At 47.1% G+C, this 24517-nt stretch overlaps 1 protein-coding gene across 1 annotated transcript in view; it reads left to right on the top strand.

The window, feature by feature from the left end:
• The first annotated feature begins 10620 nt into the window (after positions 1-10620).
• LOC120044184 (probable G-protein coupled receptor 139) overlaps positions 10621-24517 on the top strand; it is a 28089-nt gene continuing 14192 nt past the window's right edge. The window contains exon 1 of the mRNA XM_038988775.1: positions 10621-10771. Coding sequence (XP_038844703.1) covers positions 10621-10771 — 151 coding nt within the window. The remainder of the gene's footprint in view (positions 10772-24517) is intronic.

Below are 24517 nucleotides of genomic sequence, written 5' to 3' on the forward strand. Positions count from 1 at the left end.
GCCACTGCGACGTGTGTAATCAACCACGTGAGGGCGGTCTTGGATACTTTATTCAAAGCCATTAATACAAATACTGTATGTAGGCTACTATATACTGTATTGGTCCGTTCTACTGTAACCCGTTCTACTGTAACCCGACCATGGATTGTTGATGCTACTGTATGTACTGGCCATTGAGAGTACCATATTGGTACTCCAATATGCAGTTCTCCAATGCTTCAAGGACAAAATTACATGCATTCGTTGTTTTTTTTCTAGTTGGGACAGTAACATTATTACTCTCTAAAAAAAATACTTTATTTGTATGTTTAGTTCACATAATATAATGTTAAAGTATGCATTAAGGTGTCTGTAGTAGAATATACATGGCAAAAATGAATGTAAACGTTAATACATGCATTTCTATAGCTTCCAAAATCTTATTTTTTTACACTGGAGGAGAAATACTAATTTTACACTGGAGGAGAAATACTAATTTTACACTGGAGGAGAAATACTAATTTTACACTGGAGGAGAAATACTAATTTTACACTGGAGGAGAAATACTAAAATGGATTCGTAGTCGCTTCAAAACAGCGCCCCCTGTCAGTCATCCAGTGTTTATACACATCGTTAATATTATCCTATGGTTCTATGTAGGCTTCTTCACTGTTGATGTTGAGACTGGTGTTTTGCGGGTACTATTTAATGAAGCTGCCAGTTGAGGACTTGTGAAGCGTCTGTTTCTCAAACTAGACACACTAATGTACTTGTCCTCTTGCTCAGTTGTGCACCGGGGCCTCTCACTCTTTCTTTCTATTCTGGTTAGAGCCAGTTTGAGCTGTTCTGTGAAGGGAGTAGCACACAGCGTTGTACGAGATCTTCAGTTTCTTGACAATTTCTCGCATGGAATAGCCTTCATGTCTCAGAACAAGAATAGACTGACGAGTTTCAGAAGAAAGTGCTTTGTTTCTGGCCATTTTGAGCCTGTTATCGAACCCACAAATGCTGATGCTCCAGATACTAAACTAGTCTAAAGAAGGCCAGTTTAATTCCTTCTTTAATCAGCACAAAATGATAAACTTGGATTAGCTAACACAATGTGCCATTGGAACGCAGGAGTGATGGTTGCTGATAATGGGCCTCTGTACGCCTATGTAGATATTCCATTAAAAAAATCTGCCATTTCCAGCTACAATAGTAATTTACAACATTAACAATGTCTACACTGAATTTCTGATCAATTTGATGTTATTTTAATGGACAAAAAATGTGCTTTCTTTCAAAAACAAGGACATTTCTAAGTGACCCCCACTTTTGAACAGGAGTGTATATGGTTGACAATGTTTAGCTTTCAACATGACTTTTGAAATTAAGCATCACTTCCATGAATCCTCGACCTTGTCCTCAGTAACACACACCCTTTGGTGTTGAATTCTCCAGTCATTGGTTGAATGCCCAAACGACACAGGGTTTTCAAGCCTTGATTGGTTAATCACTGCGGTGGTTACCTTGCTGTCTTCTCCCCCTCTCTCTTCATCAGGGTTGGGGAATAACTGATAACACGTTGGGGAGTAACTGATTACTGTTTTATCTTTTCTTTTATAAGTAATGTAAGTGCCTTGATGTGTTTGGACCCCAAGTAGAGTAGCTGCTGCCTAAGGCACAGTTTTAAGTTTGTTCCACCTGAGTGAGTCTGACCACAAGTCAGAGACCACTATGATGACACACCAAATGCGTTAATTACTTTTGTCTTCTTCTAATAATGCCTCTTAAAGGGAAAGTAATCCAAAAGTTATCAGATTACGTTATTGTGTTTGGGTAATCCAAAAGTTATGTTACTGATTACAGTTTTGGACATAACTAGTAACTATAATCGATTACATTTAGAAAGTAACACACCCAACCATTCTCTCTATCCCCTCCCTCCCTCGCCTCTTCCTTCCTGCATCTCATAATATATAAACATATATTTAGCCGAGGTTTTTATCCAAATAAACTTACAGCCATGCATTTTACGTATTGGCGGTCCTGTGAATCAAACCCACTATTCTGGAGTTATAAGCTCAATGTCTACCAAATGAGATAGAAAGGACATCAGGACAACTCTCCCTCTTTGCCTCCTTCTCTATCTCCCTCCCTCCCACCCTCTCTTTGTCCCATTAGTTTGCCCTCCGTGTTAGGGAGCTCTCCGTTCCCCCACCCCACCTCTACCCCAGCCCACCCTGACCTTCTCTCCCGACTCTCCCTGGTGCCAATGATAATTCCATTTTACTTCGCCGGTGTGATCGGAATCATAATCACAGCGGCTTTGAAGTCGGGCATCAAACGAGATGGAAATCCGTCCATTATAGATCAATGTGAGAGGGCAAATGCACACAGACCCAGACAGCAGCAGCAACAACAAGAACACCAAGGGAGAGAGGAAGGGCGAGATAGAGAGGGAATAAGAGAAGAGAGGGAGAGGCAGGAAGGAAGAGGAGAGGGAAGGCAGGCAGGTGGAAGAGGAGAGGAGGAAGGAAAGAGAGAGAGAGAATATTAGTAGGGAGATGTTTGATCACTTGTCAGCTTGGACAAAAGTTCTAACTTAAACAGGCGACATGGCAAACAAGAATTGAATCTCAAACCAGAAGGACTTCACCTTTATCTGTATGAGTGTGTGTGTATGCACACGTGTGAGTGTGTGCAGTATTTTAGGACCTCAGGGCTATAGGGCTGCAGACTGCAATGTTAAGTGTTGATCTACTTCCTCCAGTCCAATAACAGAGGCATTATAAAGGCCTGCTTCACCAGCTGATCCCCAGAGCTGGCCTGGTCTGCCAAGCTAGTCTAGCCCAGAGAGGGTCACTGTGGCTGGGGAGGGGGAGAGGGAACGTGCCCCGGCCTGCTGGATCTGGAGGTGGTGGTGGATATACAAATTATCAGGATATGGAGATTTCCCATCGGACGGCGTTCTGATTAGAAATATGTATAAATAAATAACTAGTTATAATACAGTACCAGTCAAAAGTTTGGACACACCTACTCATTGCAGGGTTTTTATTTGTTTTTACTAGTATCTACATTGTAGAATAATAGTGAAGACATCAAAACTATAAAATAACACATATGGAATCATGTAGTAAACAAAAAAGTGTAAAACAAATCAAAATATATTTTATATTTGAGATTCTTCAAAGTAGCCACCCTTTGCTTTGATGACAGCTTTACACACTCTTGGCATTCTCTCAACCAGCTTCATGGGGTAGTTACCTGGAATGATTTTCAATTAACAGGTGTGCCTTTTTAAAAGTTAATTTGTGGATTTTTTCCCTTAATGCGTTTGAGCTAGTCAGTTTTGTTGTGACAAGGTAGGGGTGGTATACAGAAGATGGCCCTATTTGGTAAAAGACCAAGTCCATATTATGGCAAGAACAGCTCAAATAAGCAAAGAGAAACGACATTCCATCATTACTTTAAGACATGAAGGTTAGTCAAAACGGAACATTTCAAGAACTTTGACAGTTTCTTCAAGGGCAGAAGCAAAAACCATCAAGCACTATGATGAAACTGGCTCTCATGAGGACCGCCACAGGAAAGCAAGACCCAGAGTTACCTCTGCTGCAGAGGATAAGTTCATAAGAGTTACCAGCCTCAGAAATTGCAGCCCAAATAAATGCTTCACAGAGTTCAAGTAACAGACACATCTCAACATCAACTGTTCATAGGAGACTGCATGAATGAGGCTTTCATGGTCGAATTGCTGCAAAGAAACCACGACTAAAGGACACCAGTAAGAAGAAGAGACTTGCTTGGGCCAAGAAACACGAGCAATAGACATTAGACAGGTGGAAATCTGCCCTTTGGTCTGATGAGTCCAAATTTGAGATTTTTGGTTCCAACCGCCGTGTCTTTGTGAGACGCAGAGTAGGTGAACGGATGATCTCCCATGTGTGGTTCCCACTGTGAAGCATGGAGGAGGTGGGATGGTGTTGGGTGCTTTGCTGGTGACACTGTCTGTGATTTATTTAACCAGCATGGCTACCACAGCATTCTGCACTGATATGCCATCCCATCTGGTTTGTGCATAGTGGGACTGTCATTTGTTTTTCAACAGGACAATGACACAACACACCTCCAGGCTGTGTAAGGGCTATTTGACCAACAAAGAGAGTGATGGAGTGCTGCATCAGACGACCTGGCCTCCACAATCACCCGACCTATTGAGATGGTTTAGGTTGAGTTGCACTGCAGAGTGAAGGAAAAGCAGCCAACATGTGCTCAGCATATGTGGGAACTCCTTCAAAACTGTTGGAAAAGCATTCCAGGTGAAGCTGGTTGAGAGAATGCCAAGAGTGTGCAAAGCTGTCATAAAGGGGGGTATAGGTGTGTGTGTGTGGGGGGTGTTTGATTGAGAGAGAGAGAGAGAGAGAGAGAGAGAGAGAGAGAGAGAGAGAGAGAGAGAGAGAGAAGGGCAGTAACACAGTAAATGGACATGACATGCAGGGTAAATGGTGTGTTTCATCTTTAATGATCCATTTCCTTCCCTGCTTTCTGTTTCTTTAAAGATGTCCGCTCAGAGGGGCACCTCTCTCTCATCTTCTGTTTCGATGAGAATGAGAAGAAAAGAGGCGGAGAGCAGGGTAAGGAGGGGAATTGAGTGGGAGGGAGGGAGGGAAGAAGGAGTGGAAGAAGAAAAGGAGAAGGAGCAGGAGAAGAAAAACAAAGAGAGAGAGAGAATAATAGAGAGAGACCTGGGTCCCCCTGCATCAGTGAATCAAGCAGCTGATTATGCCTGCATACCAAACCAAAGGCTATTATACTGAACATCCATCATAAATACAGCCTGTCGCTCACGGCAACGCTGATGGATAGAACACAACAGGCTGCAGAGGGAAGGGATCCCTGGGTCTCCCTCCATCTCCCCATCTCTCCCCCATACCTCCAGCTCACTCACTCACTCTGTTATTTTCCTTCTCCTATGTTCCCTTACTCCTCAAACATCATTATCATCCCTCTCGTTCCCTCTATCCCTCTCCAAGATTCCTTCTCCCTCTCGTTCCCTCTCTCCCTCTCGTTCCCTCTCTCCTCTCCCAGACTCCTTCTCCCTCTCGTTCCATCTCTCCCTCTCCAAGAATCCTTCTCCCTCTCGTTCCCTCTCTCCCTCTACCTCTCCCTCTCCCAAACTCCTTCTCCCTCTCGTTCCCTCTCTCCCTCTCCCAGACTCCTTCTCCCTCTCGTTCCCTCTCTCCCTCTCTCCCTCTCTCCCTCTCCTAGACTCCTTCTCCCTCTCGTTCTCCCTCTTTCCCTCTCTCCCTCTCCCAGACTCCTTCTCCCTCTCGTTCCCTCTCTCCCTCTCTCCCTCTCCTAGACTCCTTCTCCCTCTCGTTCCCTCTTGTTCCCTCTCTCCCTCTCCCAGACTCCTTCTCCCTCTCGTTCCCTCTCTCCCTCTCTCCCTCTCCTAGACTCCTTCTCCCTCTCGTTCCCTCTTGTTCCCTCTCTCCCTCTCCCAGACTCCTTCTCCCTCTCGTTCCCTCTCTCCCTCTCCTAGACTCCTTCTCCCTCTCGTTCCCTCTCGTTCCCTCTCTCCCTCTCCCTCTCCCAGACTCCTTCTCCCTCTTGTTCCCTCTATCCATCTCCAAGATTCCTTCTCCCTCTCGTTCCCTCTCTCCCTCTCCCAGAGTCCTTCTCCCTCTCGTTCCCTCTCTCCTCTCCCAGACTCCTTCTCCCTCTCGTTCCATCTCTCCCTCTCCAAGAATCCTTCTCCCTCTCGTTCCCTCTCTCCCTCTCCCTCTCCCAGACTCCTTCTCCCTCTCGTTCCCTCTCTCCCTCTCCCAGACTCCTTCTCCCTCTCGTTCCCTCTCTCCCTCTCTCCCTCTCCTAGACTCCTTCTCCCTCTCGTTCCCTCTTGTTCCCTCTCTCCCTCTCCCAGACTCCTTCTCCCTCTCGTTCCCTCTCTCCCTCTCTCCCTCTCCTAGACTCCTTCTCCCTCTCGTTCCCTCTTGTTCCCTCTCTCCCTCTCCCAGACTCCTTCTCCCTCTCGTTCCCTCTCTCCCTCTCCTAGACTCCTTCTCCCTCTCGTTCCCTCTCGTTCCCTCTCTCCCTCTCCCTCTCCCAGACTCCTTCTCCCTCTTGTTCCCTCTATCCATCTCCAAGATTCCTTCTCCCTCTCGTTCCCTCTCTCCCTCTCCCAGAGTCCTTCTCCCTCTCGTTCCCTCTCTCCTCTCCCAGACTCCTTCTCCCTCTCGTTCCATCTCTCCCTCTCCAAGAATCCTTCTCCCTCTCGTTCCCTCTCTCCCTCTCCCTCTCCCAGACTCCTTCTCCCTCTCGTTCCCTCTCTCCCTCTCCCAGACTCCTTCTCCCTCTCGTTCCCTCTCTCCCTCTCTCCCTCTCCTAGACTCCTTCTCCCTCTCGTTCCCTCTTGTTCCCTCTCTCCCTCTCCCAGACTCCTTCTCCCTCTCGTTCCCTCTCTCCCTCTCTCCCTCTCCTAGACTCCTTCTCCCTCTCGTTCCCTCTTGTTCCCTCTCTCCCTCTCCCAGACTCCTTCTCCCTCTCCTTCCCTCTCTCCCTCTCCTAGACTCCTTCTCCCTCTCGTTCCCTCTGTCCCTCTCTTCCTCCCACAGACTCCTTCTCCCTCTCTCCCTCTCTCCCTCTCACAGACTCCTTCTCCCTCTCCTTCCCTCTCTCCCTCTCTCCCTCTCACAGACTCCTTCTCCCTTCCCATTTTGATTCCCTCACTCTCACTCCTTTATTTTTCCTGTTCCAACTGTGACAGCATTGTACGTGTGTGTGCACTATCCCATAGGAATGTGTGCACTATCCCATAGGAATGTGTGCACTATCCCATAGGAATGTGTGCACTATCCCATAGGAATGTGTGCACATGTGACACTTGATGAGACTTGTGGTGAGTTAGGCCATAATGTCCATCCCAATCTGTGCCTGTGTTAAGTACCTGAGTATACCTACATATGTCAGTGTGCCTGGGTAAGTCTGACAGTGATACTGTGCATATATGTGTGTGGGTGTGTGAGTCTACCTGTGTGTGTGTCTGTGTGCGAGCCTGCGTAAGAGTGTGTGTGTGTACCTCTCCTAATGGCGTGGGTAATGAGGATGTAGCAGGTGTGTTAACGACACAGACAGTGGGAAGATAGATGTCACTGCAGCCCTGGGGAGACCTATCGATAGGCCAGCCTGGCAGGCAGGCAGCCAGGCAGGCTGTCACTACAGGGGCCAGAAGAGATAGTGGCAGTCGATAGGGACCACACAGTGACACAGAGTCTCTTAATGCCCTGTCCTGACACACCACCACCAGCCGTCACGACTGACGAGAGATGCCGTAATACCTCCCAGGATGCGTTGAGGTCAACGGTGTGATAATGATGTGTGTAGTATTTTTATGCCGGGTGTAATGGACGTCACGCTGCTTTCTTAGTCGTACCACTTGGTCCTGCTCCAGCTCACAGCAGGACTAGAACCTGGGACCACTGCCTCGCAAACACACCTGACCGGCACCCTGAAATGTTCTTACCCAGGTGCGCCACCCAAAAGCTATTGGCTCTTTGAGTGAAGACATTTCAGGCTGATAGGGTTGAGTGTGTAATGATGATGTCTTTAACACTATAGACCAGAGTGCTCCTGACCCTCTGGCTGTTCCAGAGCTCTGCTAGCTGCTGAGAGTATTACATTACCTTCCTCTCCCTCTCCCCATCCGTCTTTACCCTCTCTCCATATCTCTCTCTCTCTCTTTCTCAATTTCTCTTTCTCCCTCTCTCTCTCCCAGCCCCCTCTCTCTCTCCATCCACTTCTCCCCATCTTTCTCCATGATCAATTAACATCTTCTAGTCTATATTTTATTTAACATTTCATTGTGCTGTTGGTGCGGCCCCCACCCTAACTCCTCCTGGCTTTGTAAATGATACATGTTGGAGAAGAGAATTAAGGGCATGTGAACCACACCCCTTCTCTTCCTCAATCCATTTATCTCTTATCCATCCCTCCATCCTCCCTTTCTCCATCCCTTCATTATTATAAATCAGCTGATTATGCTGGCATACTAAATAAACAGCCTGGCTATTACACTAAACATCCATAATTAATACAACCTTTCACTCAGCGCAAATCTGATGGATAGAACACAACAGACTACACCTCTCCATCTCTCCCTCCATCTCTCCGTTCATCCCTCGCTCCATCCCTCCCTCCATCTCTCCGTTCATCCCTCGCTCCATCCCTCCCCGATTCCTACCATGTTCCTTTTTCCTTCAGCCTCTCATCATCTGTGCTGAGTCCCCCCTCCCAAACATCATCTTCTCTCTCTCTCTCTCTCTCTCTCTCTCTCTCTCTCTCTCTCTCTCTCTCTCTCTCTCTCTCTCTCTCTCTCTCTCTCTCTCTCTCTCTCTCTCTCTCTACTCTCCCTTGTTTTAATCCTCCCCTCTTTCCCCTTTCTCCTTCTATCTTCTTCTCTCTCTCACTGTCTTTTCCCTCCCACTCATCTCTCCTTCTCTCTCTCTCTCCTTCTCCTCCAGCTCTTCTCTCTCTCTACACCTCCCTCCCTCCCTCCTCTCTCTCTCCTTCCCTCTCTCCCCTGCCCATAGGTTCCATTCTGTGAAAGCTTGGCGGGTGAGTGAGTGTTATATTTTATTCAGCAGTGAGCCAGCCTCCCCCTGTATAATGGATGCGTCCCAAATTACACATTATTCACTACATTGTGCACTACTTGACCAGGGCCCATAGGAACATAGGGTGCCAATTGGGATGCATACAGTGTTATCCATTTAATCAGGGCAGTGGGGGCCTAACCCCTAGCACACGAAACCACTCTCGTGCAAAGTCATGCCTGATATCACTGAACATTGATTTTATGTCCACACCTGCAACTACAGTGAATATATTATGTTTGTCATATGTTCTGTATGTATTCAGTTCAGCTGACAACAATGTGAATCGATTGTATTCTGTAATTCAATGTACACATTGTTATGAACAAATTTTCACTATTCACTCACGATGTAGGACCCGCAAACAATGTAGTGCTAAGATGTTATTCAAATGTAGAGAAAGAGGATTTGTATGCAGAGGATTAAGCATAGAAATAGAATGAATAGATTGTATTTGTATGCAGAGGATTAAGCATAGAAATAGAATGAATAGATTGTTCTATGGAATCAAGCAAAGGTATGAAGTAGAGCAACACATACGTGTTATGAACAAACAAATACCTTCCACCCATAGGACCCTAGTACAACAATGTCCTTCAATGTAGACAAAGGATTTATTGTACTAGATTAAGCATAGAAATAGAATGAATAGACTATATTCCCATGGGATTAAGTAGGGCAGTAGAGGCACATAGGGATCAACAGGAACAGATGCTGAGGGGTGAACACTTTGTACGTGTCACAATGACACTGATTCACTGATTCACTGACTCACTGATTTACACAGATTAACTCATAGTTTACACTGTAGGCAATCAGGATATCTAGTTAACCATGCGCACAGGTGTTCCCACACATGTACACAACACGTGTACACATGCATGACCATTGAACTTGTTGGCACACAAGCAATCACACACAATCACACACGAGATGACAGATGGGAGTTCAATGGTGTGTGTACATGTGTGAGAACACCTGTGCGCACACAACTGTTGAACTTGTTGGCACACAAGCAATCACACACAATTACATGCACACACACACACGCACACACACACACACACACACACACACACACTACTCCCATCTGTCATCTCGTCTTCCCCCCAATTTGATATGTTCTTCGTGTAGACTATACTAAAACATAACCACTCCTCCTCCTTCCTCCTTTCACTGCTCCCTCACTCTCACTGCCTTCCTGTCTTTTCCTCACTCACACATATCCAAATAATCTTTATCCCTCTCTCCTCTCTCCTCTCCTTCCCGTCTGCTTTTCCCTCTTTTGCTCCCTCACTTCTCCTTACTCACTCCTCTAGTGTGCCCTGGCTCTCTCTCTACCCCCTCCCTCCTGTCTCACTCACACCATCTCTCTCTTTCAATTTCTCTCTCTCTGTCTCCCTCTCTCTCTGTCTTAACCCCCTCCCTCTCTAAATCTCTCTTTTTCTCTCTCTCCATCCTCTCTGTCTCTGTCTTTCTCTCGGTTCATTCTGATTCTCTCTCAATCACACATGCATGCAGCATCTTCCCTCCCCACATACTTTCTCTCTCAACTCTCCTCCTCCTTTCTCCCTCCTCCTCTCTCCCTCTGTCACACACACATATCACCTCTTATCTTCCCGTCTGTGTCGTCTGTGTCTCAACATCTGTCTCTCTCACACAGACACTTACAGCCTCTTCTCCCCTCTCTGTCTCCCTCTCTCTTCTTCTCTCTCTCACTCAGACACGCACAAACGCTCGCGCAACCCCAGCTTCAACACATACCACACACTCATGCCGACTGGCACCCAAGGACAGAGCACCCTCTCTCTCTCTCCCTCTCCCTCTCCCTCTCTCCCTCCCTCCCTCCCTCTCTATCTCTCTCTCTCTCTCCCTTTCTCTGTCTCAGTCCTGCTGTCTGGGTCTGTGAGAGTGTGTGTGTTTCTGGGCTTCCCCGACTCCGAGCCGAGCTCACACACTCCTGAGCATTTGAGGACGAGGACCAGGAGGAAGAGGAGGGCCATGGAGCACAGCCACATCTTCACCCTCCTTTCCCCCCCCAACAGCAGTGCCTGGAGCCCGGGGCAGCAGCCGGCCGACACTCCCCAGGGTTGCCCCCTTGGACCACTGCCCGTCATCTACTACAGCGCCCTGCTCTGCCTCGGCCTGCCCGGTAAGAGGGACAGGGGGGAGAGGATGGATTAGAGAGAGTGTGTGTGTGTGTGTGTGTGACTGTGTGTGCATTGTTTGTGTGTGTGTGTGTTGTTCCTGTCTTACTATGTATATGTATTTTTTGTGAATATGTATTTGTTTGTGTTTGTATGACAGTGTGTGTGTGTTTGCTCTACTCTAAGTGAGTGTGTGTTTGTGTTGGAAGTCTGTGTTTTGTGCTCAGCTGCTCTAGTCATTAATTTATATCTCACATTGACCTTGTCTTATCTGTGTGCTCGAGTGTGTGTGCATGTGTCTGTGCCAGTGTGTGTGTGTGCCCATGCCGCACACACAAACACAGAACTACTTGTGTGTGTGTGTGTGTGTGTGTGTGTGTGTGTGTGTGTGTGTGTGTGTGTGTGTGTGTGTGTGTGTGTGTGTGTGTGTGTGTGTGTGTGTGTGTGTGTGTGTGTGTGTGTGTGTGTGTGTGTGTGTGTGTGTGTGTGTGTGTGTGTGTGCGCCTGCACGTCGGTCTGTTGGATCAACAGAGATAAAAAGCCAGACAAATGAAAAAAAGGGATGAAATGTTATTTTCTGTTACTCAGCTCAAATTTCACCTCTTTTAAATCATCCGGCTTCTATTCACCCAGTGAATTACAATGATGTGAAGGATTTATCCAGGTGATGACTGGTCCTGAAATGTGACTATTTCCTACGTAGACGTGACCTCTAGGACATAATGTAGGACTGTCTTTCGTACGCAGATGCCAACTCTAGGACATAATGTGGGATTGTCTTTCCTACACAGACACGGCTCTCTGGCCTCTAGGACATACTGTGTGTTAACCGGCTCTCTGACCTCTAGGACATACTGTGTGTTAACCGGCTCTCTGGCCTCTAGGACATACTGTGTGTTAACCGGCTCTCTGACCTCTAGGACATACTGTGTGTTAACCGGCTCTCTGGCCTCTAGGACATACTGTGTGTTAACCGGCTCTCTGACCTCTAGGACATACTGTGTGTTAACCGGCTCTCTGACCTCTAGGACATACTGTGTGTTAACCGGCTCTCTGGCCTCTAGGACATACTGTGTGTTAACCGGCTCTCTGACCTCTAGGACATACTGTGTGTTAACCGGCTCTCTGACCTCTAGGACATACTGTGTGTTAACCGGCTCTCTGACCTCTAGGACATACTGTGTGTTAACCGGCTCTCTGGCCTCTAGGACATACTGTGTGTTAACCGGCTCTCTGGCCTCTAGGACATACTGTGTGTTAACCGGCTCTCTGACCTCTAGGACATACTGTGTGTTAACCGGCTCTCTGACCTCTAGGACATACTGTGTGTTAACCGGCTCTCTGGCCTCTAGGACATACTGTGTGTTAACCGGCTCTCTGACCTCTAGGACATACTGTGTGTTAACCGGCTCTCTGACCTCTAGGACATACTGTGTGTTAACCGGCTCTCTGACCTCTAGGACATACTGTGTGTTAACCGGCTCTCTGACCTCTGAAAGGTATTGATGCATCCCAGTCATGTCTGATCCAAAGACGTATGTGACAGTTCAGACCTGGGCAGATAGCTTGACTGTAATATGTGTTTAGAGTAAAACACATTGTGCCTGGAGAACTACTTGTCTGTGTTATAGCTGCGGGTAGACACACTTAAATGAACACACTGTACCATTAGTCTGGACTGAGACTGCCGTGGCTTTCAGGTGCATAGCCCACGAGCCATCGTGTTGTTGGGTTACTTACAGTACTTCATCGTTTCTGTAAAGACTTATTGGTGAGTTCATTCACAAGACAGATTTTATATGTCTGCTTCCCTGCTGTGTGGTCTATGGATGGACACTTACCCAGTCTGGGCAACAGGGTCTCATTAGAATGTGTCAAAATAGTGACATTTAACCACTGTAATTACAGTGCATTCGGAAAGTATTCAGACCTCTTGACTTTTTCCACATTTTGTTATGTTATTATTTTAAAATGTATTTAAAAAAATCCTCATCAATCTACTCACAATACCCCATAATGAAAAAGCAAAAACATGTTTTAAGAAATTGTTGTAAATGTATTAATAAAAGTATTCAGACCCTTTACTCAGTACTTTGTTAAAGCACCTTTGGCAGCGATTACAGCCTCATATCTTCTTGGGTATGACGCTACAAGCTTGGCACACCTGTATTTGTGGAGTTTTTCCCAATCTTCTCTGCAGATCCTCTCAAGCTCTGTCGGGTTGGATGGGGAACGTCGCTGCACAGCTATTTTCAGGTCTCTCCAGAGATGTTTGATCCGGTTCAAGTCCGGGCTCTGGCTGGGTCACTCAAGAACATTCAGAGACTTGTTCCAAAGCCACTCCTGCGTTGTCTTGGCTGTGTGCTTAGGGTTGTTGTCCTGTTGGAATGTGAACCTTCGCCCCAGTCTGAGGTCCTGAGAGCTCTGGAGCAGGTTTTCATCAAGGATCTCTCTGAACTTTGCTCCGCTGAAAAACATCCCCACAGCATGATGCTGCCACCACCATGCTTCACCGTAGGGATGGTGCCAGGTTTCCTCCAGACGTGACGCTTGACATTCATGCTAAAGAGTTCAATCTTGGTTTCATCAGACCAGAGAATCTTGTTTCTCATGGTCTGAGAGTCCTTTAGGTGCCCTTTGGCAATCTTCAAGCGGGCTGTCATGTGACTTTTACTGAGGAGTGGCTTCGGTCTGGCCACTCTACCATAAAGGCCTGATTGGTGGAGTGCTGCAGAGATGGTTGTCCATCTGGAAGGTTCTGCCATCTCCACAGAGGAACTGTGGAGCTCGATCAGAGTGACCATCGGGTTCTTGGTCACCTCCCTGACCAAGGCCCTTCTCCCCCGATTGCTCAGTTTGGCCGGGGGGCCAGCTCTAGGAAGATTCTTGGTAGTTCCAAACTTCTTCCGTTTAAGAATGATGGAGGCCACTGTGTTCTTGGGGACCGTCAATGCTGCAGACATTTTTTGGTACCCTTCCCCAGGTCTGTGTCTCGACACAATTCTGTCTCGGCGCGCTACAGACAATTCCTTCGACCTAATGGCTTGGTTTTTGCTATGACAACTGTGGGACCTTATATAGACAGGTTTGTGCCTTTCCAAATCATGTCCAATCAATTTAATTTACTACAGGTGGACTACCATCAAGTTGTAGAAACATCTCAATAATGATCAATGGAAACAGGATGCACCTGAGCTCAATTTTGAGTCTCATAGCAAAGGGTCTGAATACTTATGTAAATAAGGTATTTTTAATACATTTGCAACAATTTCTAAAAACCTGTTTTCGCTTCATCATTATGGGGTATTGTGTGTAGATCGATGAGGGAAAAAATGTGAGAATAAGGCCGTAACGTAACAAAATGTGGAAAAAGTGAAGGGGTCTGAATACTTTCCGAATGCACTGTATATGTCACATATTACCTCTGGTCTGGTTCTATGTGTTGTGGCGGCTACAGAGCGAGAGGGAGAGAGAGGCTAGGGGTCAGGACAAATGCTGATGTCCAATCTATGATTAAAGTCTATGTTCTGCCCTTGAGGCGATAGCAGATATATTCACTCTGCTTCAGCTGCAGACCAGAACTTCACCTCAATTTGTTTCAACAGGGGAAAAAGATTGTAACCCTCAATTCTAAAGCTATTCCCCTACGTTCTTTAATGTATTATATTGCAGTTTTATTTTCAACATTGCATGTTTTAAATGCGTTCACTAAAAGAGGTTATTGCACTCAGTGCTAGTTTTAAGTAGAGTGTGGAGTGAATTGACTGGCCCTTATTCTGAGCAGAAATACTGTGATCTGTGTTTGATAAGACTTTCATAAGGGATGTCCTACTTTCTATTACAATGGATCAGGAGTAAGAGATTTCAAGATGTACACTCTGTTCTCAATAAGGGAATCTGCAATGCAAAGTAATACAAGTGCTTTGTATGCCAAACTATCATAAAAATGGTTCCTGCACGTCTCCTGCTGTCTTGAAGAAAGAAAGCCCCCTTTACCTTCTCAGGCTCCATTTTTCCTTTGGAAGGTAAATCTATACTATAGTAGCTGACCGCAATCAGTTATGTTTGCAGCCTTGCATGCTGAATCCTTGGAGGATGGAAGGAGTTGGAATATTCTGATTTTTAAATGGTTGATTTGTACTTGTTCTACTACAGTAGTTTTGCTGACATATCATTCCACCTGACCTGGACTGATGCTTGACTGTGATGTTCACTAGGAGTAATAGTATTGCTGCCTAGATACCTATTTGTCTGTGTTGTAGCTTGGGGTTAGTCACACTCCCACTGAACACAGATGTCAATTCAACGTCTATTCCACGTTGGTTCAACGTAATTTTGTTGAAATGACATGGAAACAATATTGATTCAACCAGTGTTTTCCCAGTGGGATGTAATGAACACACTGGGCCATTAGTCTGTTCTGACACTGCTGTGGGCTTTGGGTACGTATGTAAATCATCTGGTCTTCAGGTGACCTCAGGTCACTCAGGTGACAGTGACCTCGACGTAGAAAGACATAAAGAGAGAGGGATGGATAGATTTGAAGATGGAGGTAGAGAGAGAGTGCATGATGAGACGATGTGAGAAAGAGAATGTTATTTCTAGGATAAAGAGAAGAAGTGTTGAGGAAAAGATGTGCAAGTGACTTGAGGGTGAAACGTGAAACCGAGAATGAGAGAGATAACGAGGAAGAAGTTTAAAGAGAGAGGAAGATCAGGAGAGAAAGAGATGTGAGAAGGGAGAGAGAGGTAGATCAGGAGAGAGAGGTGAAGAGCCAGAGAAGGAGAGTGAGAGAAAGAGAAAGAGAGAGATGAAGGAGAGAGAGGTGAAGTTGGAGGGAAAGAGAGAGAGAGGTGAAGTTGGAGGGAAAGAGAGAGAAATGGGTGAAGAGGGAGAGGGAGAATGACAGAGCGATAGAACGACGTAATGAGAGAACGACAGAGCGATAGAACGACGGAGTGAGAGAACGACAGAGCGAGAGAGGTGAACATGGAGAGCAAAAAGAGAGAAGTGAAAAAAAATGGATAGAGAAATTAGAAGAGAAAGAGAGAAGTGAAGAGAGAGAACGACAGAGAGAGGGAGAGAGATTAATAACAGCGGAGTCAGTGAAGTGGCACCCTGAGACCTGAGTGAGGAAGCCAGGCGACAAAGCTATGACGAATTGCCACCTATTTAATTAATCGCTCACCCGTTCTTAACGGGCGCTCTCTCTCTCTGCCTCACGAGGCTGCTGCTCTATGGGAACAAAACCAGCATCTTCGGGCTGTCGTGTTCAGGCTGCAGCAAACATCACAGTACCCTACAGTACCACAACACTGGGCCGGGGAAGTGTTATAGTCTGTGTCTATGCTTATGTGTGACTAACAGGAATGAAACTTTTCTGTTGTTGTATTGAAGTTATGGTTTGTAGCCTAGGCAAAGCAATGAAACACAAACATAAGTCTAGGTATAGTTACAGCATAGTTAGGTGTCATAAAAATTATTCAGGACTTTTATGTGGTGGTTGTGGAAATGAAATAATGTCTTCTTATACCATAGATAGTTTGACCGTCTCTACTGCATGTTATTGAGAGGACATCATTTTTGGGGGATTCGTGTTTATGGTTGGTGTTACCTAGCCTGGCTAGACCACACAAAAGCACAATGTTCAGTCCTGGTGTAGCCAGGCTAGGTCATACCATGAGGAATATCTGAAACAGTGTTCAGTCCTGGTGTAGCCAGGCTAGGTCATACCATGAGGAATATCTGAAACAGTGTTCAGTCCTGGTGTAGCCAGGCTAGGTCATACCATGAGGAATATCTGAAACAGTGTTCAGTCCTGGTGTAGCCAGGCTAGGTCATACCATGAGGAATATCTGAAACAGTGTTCAGTCCTGGTGTAGCCAGGCTAGGTCATACCATGAGGAATATCTGAAACAGTGTTCAGTCCTGGTGTAGCCAGGCTAGGTCATACCATGAGGAATATCTGAAACAGTGTTCAGTCCTGGTGTAGCCAGGCTAGGTCATACCATGAGGAATATCTGAAACAGTGTTATACTAGGTCCTACAGCTATACACTCTTAGAAGAAAGGGTTCCAAAAGGGTTCTTCAGCTGTCCCCATAGGAGAACCATTTTGGGCTCCAGGTACAACTCTTTTTGGATCCAGGTAGAACATTTTTGGTTCTAAAAAGGTTCTTCAAAGGGTCATCCTATAGGAACAGCTGAAGAACCCTTTAAGGTTTTTTAAAGAGTTTATGCACCATTGCAGCTGTTCTACTGCTGTTGCTCTCCAATGCCAATAACTCTGTAACTTTTTATTCACAACCAATTAACCAACGTCTCACCAGGGAGCAGCTCCTGTGCTTACTGTTAACAGTAAGTCCTGATGCATGTGTGTAGTCACTAGTTAGGTTGCCTACAGTCTTGTATACTGTATGTATACTGTATGTGGTCAGGGAGTTTGGTGTATGTATACTGTATGTAGTGAGGGAGTTTGGCGTGTGTATACTGTATGTAGTCAGGGAGTTTTGTGTATGTATACTGTATTTAGTCAGGGAGTTTGGTGTATTTTTACTGTATGTAGTCAGGGAGTTTGGTGTATTTTTACTGTATTTAGTCAGGGAGTTTGGTGTATTTTTACTGTATGTAGTCAGGGAGTTTGGTGTATTTTTACTGTATGTAGTCAGGGAGTTTGGTGTATTTTTACTGTATGTAGTCAGGGAGTTTGGTGTATTTTTACTGTATGTAGTCAGAGAGTTTGGTGTATTTTTACTGTATGTAGTCAGGGAGTTTGGTGTATTTTTACTGTATGTAGTCAGGGAGTTTGGTGTATTTTTACTGTATGTAGTCAGAGAGTTTGGTGTGTGTATACTGTATGTAGTCAGAGAGTTTGGTGTGTGTATACTGTATGTAGTCAGGGAGTTTTGTGTATGTATACTGTATTTAGTCAGGGAGTTTGGTGTATGTATACTGTTTGTAGCCAGGGAGTTTGTGTATGTATACTGTATGTAGTGAGGGAGTTTGGTGTGTGTATACTGTATGTAGTCAGGGAGTTTGGTGTATGTATACTGTATGTAGTCAGGGAGTTTGGTGTATGTACTGTATACTGTATGTAGTCAGGGATTGTGGTGAATGTATGTATCTCTAATAAAGAGATTTTATATTTGGGTCATTGATCTGCTTGCCCCACTGGGTAGGTGTGCGTTGTTTGTGTGTGCTTGTGTGCATGTGTGTGCCTGTGTATTTATGTGTGTGTCTGTGTGTGCATGACTGCGTGTGTGACAGGGAGAGAGGAGAATATGATGGAGGGAGAGAGAACGATAGGATGGAGGGATAGAGTAGGAATAGGATTTAGAAAGAGAGGAGGATAGGATGGAGGGAGGGAGGAGGATAGGATGGTGGGAAGCGACGGTCATAGTGGATGAAGCACAAAGGGAAGGAAAAGTGACAGAAGGGATATCAGACGGGAGGGAGAAGACTCTCTTGTGTACTGCTGAAATGAAGAGAATGGAGGGAAGGAGGAGGAAAGGAGGATGTAGGGACCGGAGTTGACAGAAGGGAGGGACAGTGGCTTTGGGGACGGTCTCAGGAAGGGAGGGAAAGAGGTGAGGCGTTGTCTGGGGAAATGATGGAGGGAGGAAGAGGAGGAGGAAATAACCAGTGTTATATCCACCAGGCAGCGGCCTGTCAGGGAGGAGATGAGCCAGAGATGACAGGGGAGGAGGGAGGAGGGAGAGAGGGAAGAGAGAGGTGGGAAGATAGGTGTTTTTAATGCTGTTGACACAGTGACAGTTCTGACTGGTGTCGAAAGTGTATCCGTTACCCACATAAAAACCAACTAGGCAGTGTTAAGCTGTGAGAAACACTGAGGAAGGTGTACAGTATCCTTAAGGCTCGTTCAATACTGCACAGCACTGTTTAATAAAGGAGGACTTAGATCTCATTTGTCAATGTTTATGACTTAGAACTAATCATTAGGTAGTTGTGGAAAAGCTCTCAGGAACTGACATTCATCTCCCAATCTGCCGGCCATACCCCTCCTCTCATCCTACTCCTCCCATTATTATCCTCTCTTTACATTCTCCCTCTCCCCCCTCTTCTTGTTGTTTACTTCCTGGTTTCTCCCTCATCCTCCCCTACAAAACTCTGTCTCCCTCTCTGGTTCTATCATCTCCTATCCATCTTCTTGGTCTCTCTCTCTCTCTCTCTCTCTCTCTCTCTCTCTCTCTCTCTCTCTCTCTCTCTCCTCATCTCCTCATCTCCAGGTTGCTATAGAGCTTCTATAGACAGTGGGAGCAGAGCAGGAGTTGAACAACAAGGTTTGGTTCAATAGACTGTGCTCTGAGGAATCTAAAGGTCTCATCAGGCAGTAGCACAACACTGCAGTGGCATCAATACAAACCTGGCCCAGCATCTCTTTCTCTGTCTACTCTCTCCTCTTCTCTCTTATTTGCTTTCTCTCTGTTTCTCTCTCTACAATTATTCTTAGCTTTTTTTCTCGCTCTCTGCCTCTATTCTCACCCTCCATCTCTCTCTCTTTCTGTCATGTTTTGTCTTTTGATTATCATGTCTTGTCCCTGTGCTTCCCTTCCATTTGTCTCCCTCTGCTGGTCTTAGTAGGTTCTTTCCCTCTCTCTTCCCCTCCCTCTCTTCCTCTCTCGCTCTCTCTCTATCGTTCCGTTCCTGCTCCCAGCTGTTCCTCATTCTCCTAACTACCTCATTTAATCTTTCACACCTGTCCCCTATTTTGCCCTCTGATTAGAGTTCCTATTTCTCCCTCTGTTTTCCGCTTCTGTCCTTGTCGGATCTTTGTTTGATGTTTGCTGTTCCGTGTCCTGGTTCCGCCCTGTCGTGTTTTTGCCTTCATCAGATGCTGCGTGTGAGCAGGTGTCATCTAAGATATATCCAGGAGTACCGTTTTGTTTAAGTTTGGAATAAAGACTCTGTTTTTGTTAAGTCGCTTTTGGGTCCTCATTCATCTGCATAACAGAAAGATCCGACCTGTATGGACCCAGCGACTACGGATTCTCGCAACACTGCCATCGAGATCCAGGGAGCAATGCTCGGCAGACACGAGCAGGAATTGTCTGCTGCTCGTCATGCCGTTGAGACCCTGGCCGCTCAGGTTTCCAACCTCTCAGGACAGTTTCAGAGTCTTCGTCTCGTGCCACCTGTTACTTCCTGGTCTTCCGAGTCTTCGGAACCTAGGGTTAATAACCCACCATGTTACTCTGGGCAACCCACTGAGTGCCGCTCCTTTCTGACCCAGTGTGATATTGTGTTTTCTCTCCAGCCCAACACATACTCACGAGAGAGAGCTCGGATCGCCTACGTCATATCACTCCTTACTGGTCGGGCTCGGGAGTGGGGCACAGCTATCTGGGAGGCAAGGGCTGAGTGTACTAACGATTATCAGAGCTTTAAAGAGGAGATGATACGGGTTTTTGATCGTTCAGTTTTTGGGAAGGAGGCTTCCAGGGTCCTGGCTTCCCTATGTCAAGGTGATCGATCCATAACGGATTACTCTATAGAGTTTCGCACTCTTGCTGCATCCAGTGACTGGAACGAGCCGGCGTTGCTCGCTCGTTTTCTGGAGGGACTTCACGCTGAGGTTAAGGATGAGATTCTCTCCCGGGAGGTTCCTTCCAGCGTGGACTCTTTGATTGCACTCGCCATCCGCATAGAACGACGGGTAGATCTTCGTCACCGAGCTCGTGGAAGAGAGCTCGCGTTAACGGTGTTTCCCCTCTCCGCATCTCAACCATCTTCTCCCATCAGCTCAGAGACTGAGCCCATGCAGCTGGGAGGTATTCGCATCTCGACTAAGGAGAGGGAACGGAGAATCACCAACCGCCTTTGTCTCTATTGCGGTTCTGCTGGACATTTTGTCATGTCATGTCCAGTAAAAGGCCAGAGCTCATCAGTAAGCGGAGGGCTACTGGTGAGCGCTACTACTCAGGTCTCTCCATCAAGATCCTGTACTACCTTGTCGGTCCATCTACGCTGGACCGGTTCGGCTGCTTCCTGCAGTGCCTTGATAGACTCTGGGGCTGAGGGTTGTTTTATGGACGAAGCATGGGCTCGGAAACATGACATTCCTCTCAGACAGTTAGGGAAGCCCACGCCCATGTTCGCCTTAGATGGTAGTCTTCTCCCCAGTATCAGATGTGAGACACTACCTTTAACCCTCACAGTATCTGGTAACCACAGTGAGACCATTTCCTTTTTGATTTTTCGTTCACCTTTTACACCTGTTGTTTTGGGTCATCCCTGGCTAGTATGTCATAATCCTTCTATTAATTGGTCTAGTAATTCTATCCTATCCTGGAACGTTTCTTGTCATGTGAAGTGTTTAATGTCTGCTATCCCTCCTGTGTCTTCTGTCCCCTCTACTCAGGAGGAACCTGGTGACTTGACAGGAGTGCCGGAGGAATATCATGATCTGCGCACGGTCTTCAGTCGGTCCAGAGCCAGCTCCCTTCCTCCTCACCGGTCGTATGATTGTTGTATTGATCTCCTTCCGGGGACCACTCCCCCTCGGGGTAGACTTTACTCTCTGTCGGCTCCCGAACGTAAGGCTCTCGAGGATTATCTGTCTGTTTCTCTCAACGCCGGTACCGTGGTGCCTTCTTCCTCTCCCGCCGGAGCGGGGTTTTTCTTTGTTAAGAAGAAGGACGGTACTCTGCGCCCCTGTGTGGATTATCGAGGGCTGAATGACATAACGGTTAAGAATCGTTATCCGCTTCCCCTTATGTCGTCAGCCTTCGAGATGCTGCAGGGAGCCAGGTTCTTTACTAAGTTGGACCTTCGTAACGCTTACCATCTCGTACGCATCAGAGAGGGGGACGAGTGGAAAACGGCGTTTAACACTCCGTTAGGGCATTTTGAATACCGGGTTCTGCCGTTCGGTCTCTCTAATGCTCCAGCGGTCTTTCAGGCATTAGTCAATGATGTACTGAGAGACATGCTGAACATCTTTGTTTTCGTTTACCTTGACGATATCCTGATTTTTTCACCGTCACTCGAGATTCATGTTCAGCACGTTCGACGTGTACTCCAGCGCCTTTTAGAGAATTGTCTCTACGTGAAGGCTGAGAAGTGCGCCTTTCATGTCTCCTCTGTCACTTTTCTTGGTTCTGTTATTTCCGCTGAAGGCATTCAGATGGATCCCGCTAAGGTCCAGGCTGTCAGCGATTGGCCCGTCCCTAAGTCACGTGTCGAGTTGCAGCGCTTTCTCGGTTTCGCTAATTTCTATCGGCGTTTCATTCGTAATTTCGGTCAAGTGGCTGCCCCTCTCACAGCTCTGACTTCTGTCAAGACTTGCTTTAAGTGGTCCGGTTCCGCCCAGGGAGCTTTTGATCTCCTCAAGAAGCGTTTTACATCCGCTCCTATCCTTGTTACTCCTGACGTCACTAAACAATTTATTGTCGAGGTTGACGCTTCAGAGGTGGGCGTGGGAGCCATTCTGTCCCAGCGCTTCCAGTCTGACGATAAGGTTCATCCTTGCGCTTACTTTTCTCATCGCCTGTCGCCATCGGAACGCAACTATGATGTGGGTAACCGCGAACTGCTCGCTATCCGCTTAGCCATAGGCGAATGGCGACAGTGGTTGGAGGGGGCGACCGTTCCTTTTGTCGTTTGGACTGACCATAAGAACCTTGAGTACATCCGTTCTGCCAAACGACTTAATGCACGTCAAGCTCGTTGGGCGTTGTTTTTCGCTCGTTTCGAGTTCGTGATTTCCTATCGCCCGGGGAATAAGAACACCAAGCCTGATGCCTTATCCCGTCTCTTTAGTTCTTCTGTGGTTTCTACCGACCCCGAGGGGATTCTCCCTGAAGGGCGTGTTGTCGGGTTGACTGTCTGGGGAATTGAGAGACAGGTAAAGCAAGCGCTCACTCACACTGCGTCGCCGCGCGCTTGTCCTAGTAACCTTCTGTTTGTTCCTGTCCCTACTCGTCTGGCTGTTCTTCAGTGGGCTCATTCTGCCAAGTTAGCTGGCCACCCCGGTGTTCGGGGTACGCTTGCTTCTATTCGCCAGCGGTTTTGGTGGCCTACTCAGGAGCGGGACACGCGCCGTTTCGTGGCTGCTTGTTCGGACTGCGCGCAGACTAAGTCAGGTAACTCTCCTCCTGCCGGTCGTCTCAGACCGCTTCCCATTCCTTCTCGACCATGGTCTCACATCGCCTTAGACTTTATTACCGGTCTGCCTTCGTCTGCGGGGAAGACTGTGATTCTTACGGTTATCGATAGGTTCTCTAAGGCGGCACATTTCATTCCCCTCGCTAAGCTTCCTTCCGCTAAGGAGACGGCACAAATCATCATTGAGAATGTGTTCAGAATTCATGGCCTCCCGTTAGACGCCGTTTCAGACAGAGGTCCGCAATTCACGTCACAGTTTTGGAGGGAGTTCTGTCGTTTGATCGGTGCTTCCGTCAGTCTCTCTTCCGGGTTTCATCCCCAGTCTAACGGTCAAGCAGAAAGGGCCAATCAGTCGATTGGTCGCATTTTACGCAGCCTTTCGTTTCGAAACCCTGCGTCTTGGGCAGAACAGCTCCCCTGGGCTGAGTACGCTCACAACTCGCTTCCTTCGTCTGCTACAGGGCTATCTCCGTTTCAGAGTAGTCTTGGTTACCAGCCTCCTCTGTTCTCGTCCCAGCTCGCCGAGTCCAGCGTTCCCTCCGCTCAGGCTTTTGTCCAACGTTGTGAGCGCACTTGGAGGAGGGTCAGGTCTGCACTTTGCCGTTACAGGGCGCAGACTGTGAGAGCCGCCAATAAACGTAGGATTAAGAGTCCTAGGTATTGTCGCGGTCAGAGAGTGTGGCTTTCCACTCGTAACCTTCCCCTTACGACAGCTTCTCGCAAGTTGACTCCGCGGTTCATTGGTCCGTTCCGTGTCTCTCAGGTCGTCAATCCTGTCGCTGTGCGACTGCTTCTTCCGCGACATCTTCGTCGCGTCCACCCTGTCTTCCATGTCTCTTGTGTCAAGCCTTTTCTTCGCGCTCCCGTTCGTCTTCCCTCCCCCCCTCCCGTCCTTGTCGAGGGCGCACCTATTTACAAGGTACGGAAGATCATGGACATGCGTTCTCGGGGACGTGGTCACCAGTACTTAGTGGATTGGGAGGGTTACGGTCCTGAGGAGAGGAGTTGGGTTCCATCTCGGGACGTGCTGGACCGTTCGTTGATTAATGATTTCCTCCGTTGCCGCCAGGGTTCCTCCTCGAGTGCGCCAGGAGGCGCTCGGTGAGTGGGGGGGTACTGTCATGTTTTGTCTTTTGATTATCATGTCTTGTCCCTGTGCTTCCCTTCCATTTGTCTCCCTCTGCTGGTCTTAGTAGGTTCTTTCCCTCTCTCTTCCCCTCCCTCTCTTCCTCTCTCGCTCTCTCTCTATCGTTCCGTTCCTGCTCCCAGCTGTTCCTCATTCTCCTAACTACCTCATTTAATCTTTCACACCTGTCCCCTATTTTGCCCTCTGATTAGAGTTCCTATTTCTCCCTCTGTTTTCCGCTTCTGTCCTTGTCGGATCTTTGTTTGATGTTTGCTGTTCCGTGTCCTGGTTCCGCCCTGTCGTGTTTTTGCCTTCATCAGATGCTGCGTGTGAGCAGGTGTCATCTAAGATATATCCAGGAGTACCGTTTTGTTTAAGTTTGGAATAAAGACTCTGTTTTTGTTAAGTCGCTTTTGGGTCCTCATTCATCTGCATAACACTTTCTTTCTCTCTCTCTCTCTCTCTCTCTTTCTCTTTCTCTCTAACTATCCTAGCCCCCTCTCT

Source organism: Salvelinus namaycush, chromosome 3 (genome assembly GCF_016432855.1).
Source record: "Salvelinus namaycush isolate Seneca chromosome 3, SaNama_1.0, whole genome shotgun sequence".
Lineage (NCBI taxonomy): Eukaryota > Metazoa > Chordata > Actinopteri > Salmoniformes > Salmonidae > Salvelinus > Salvelinus namaycush.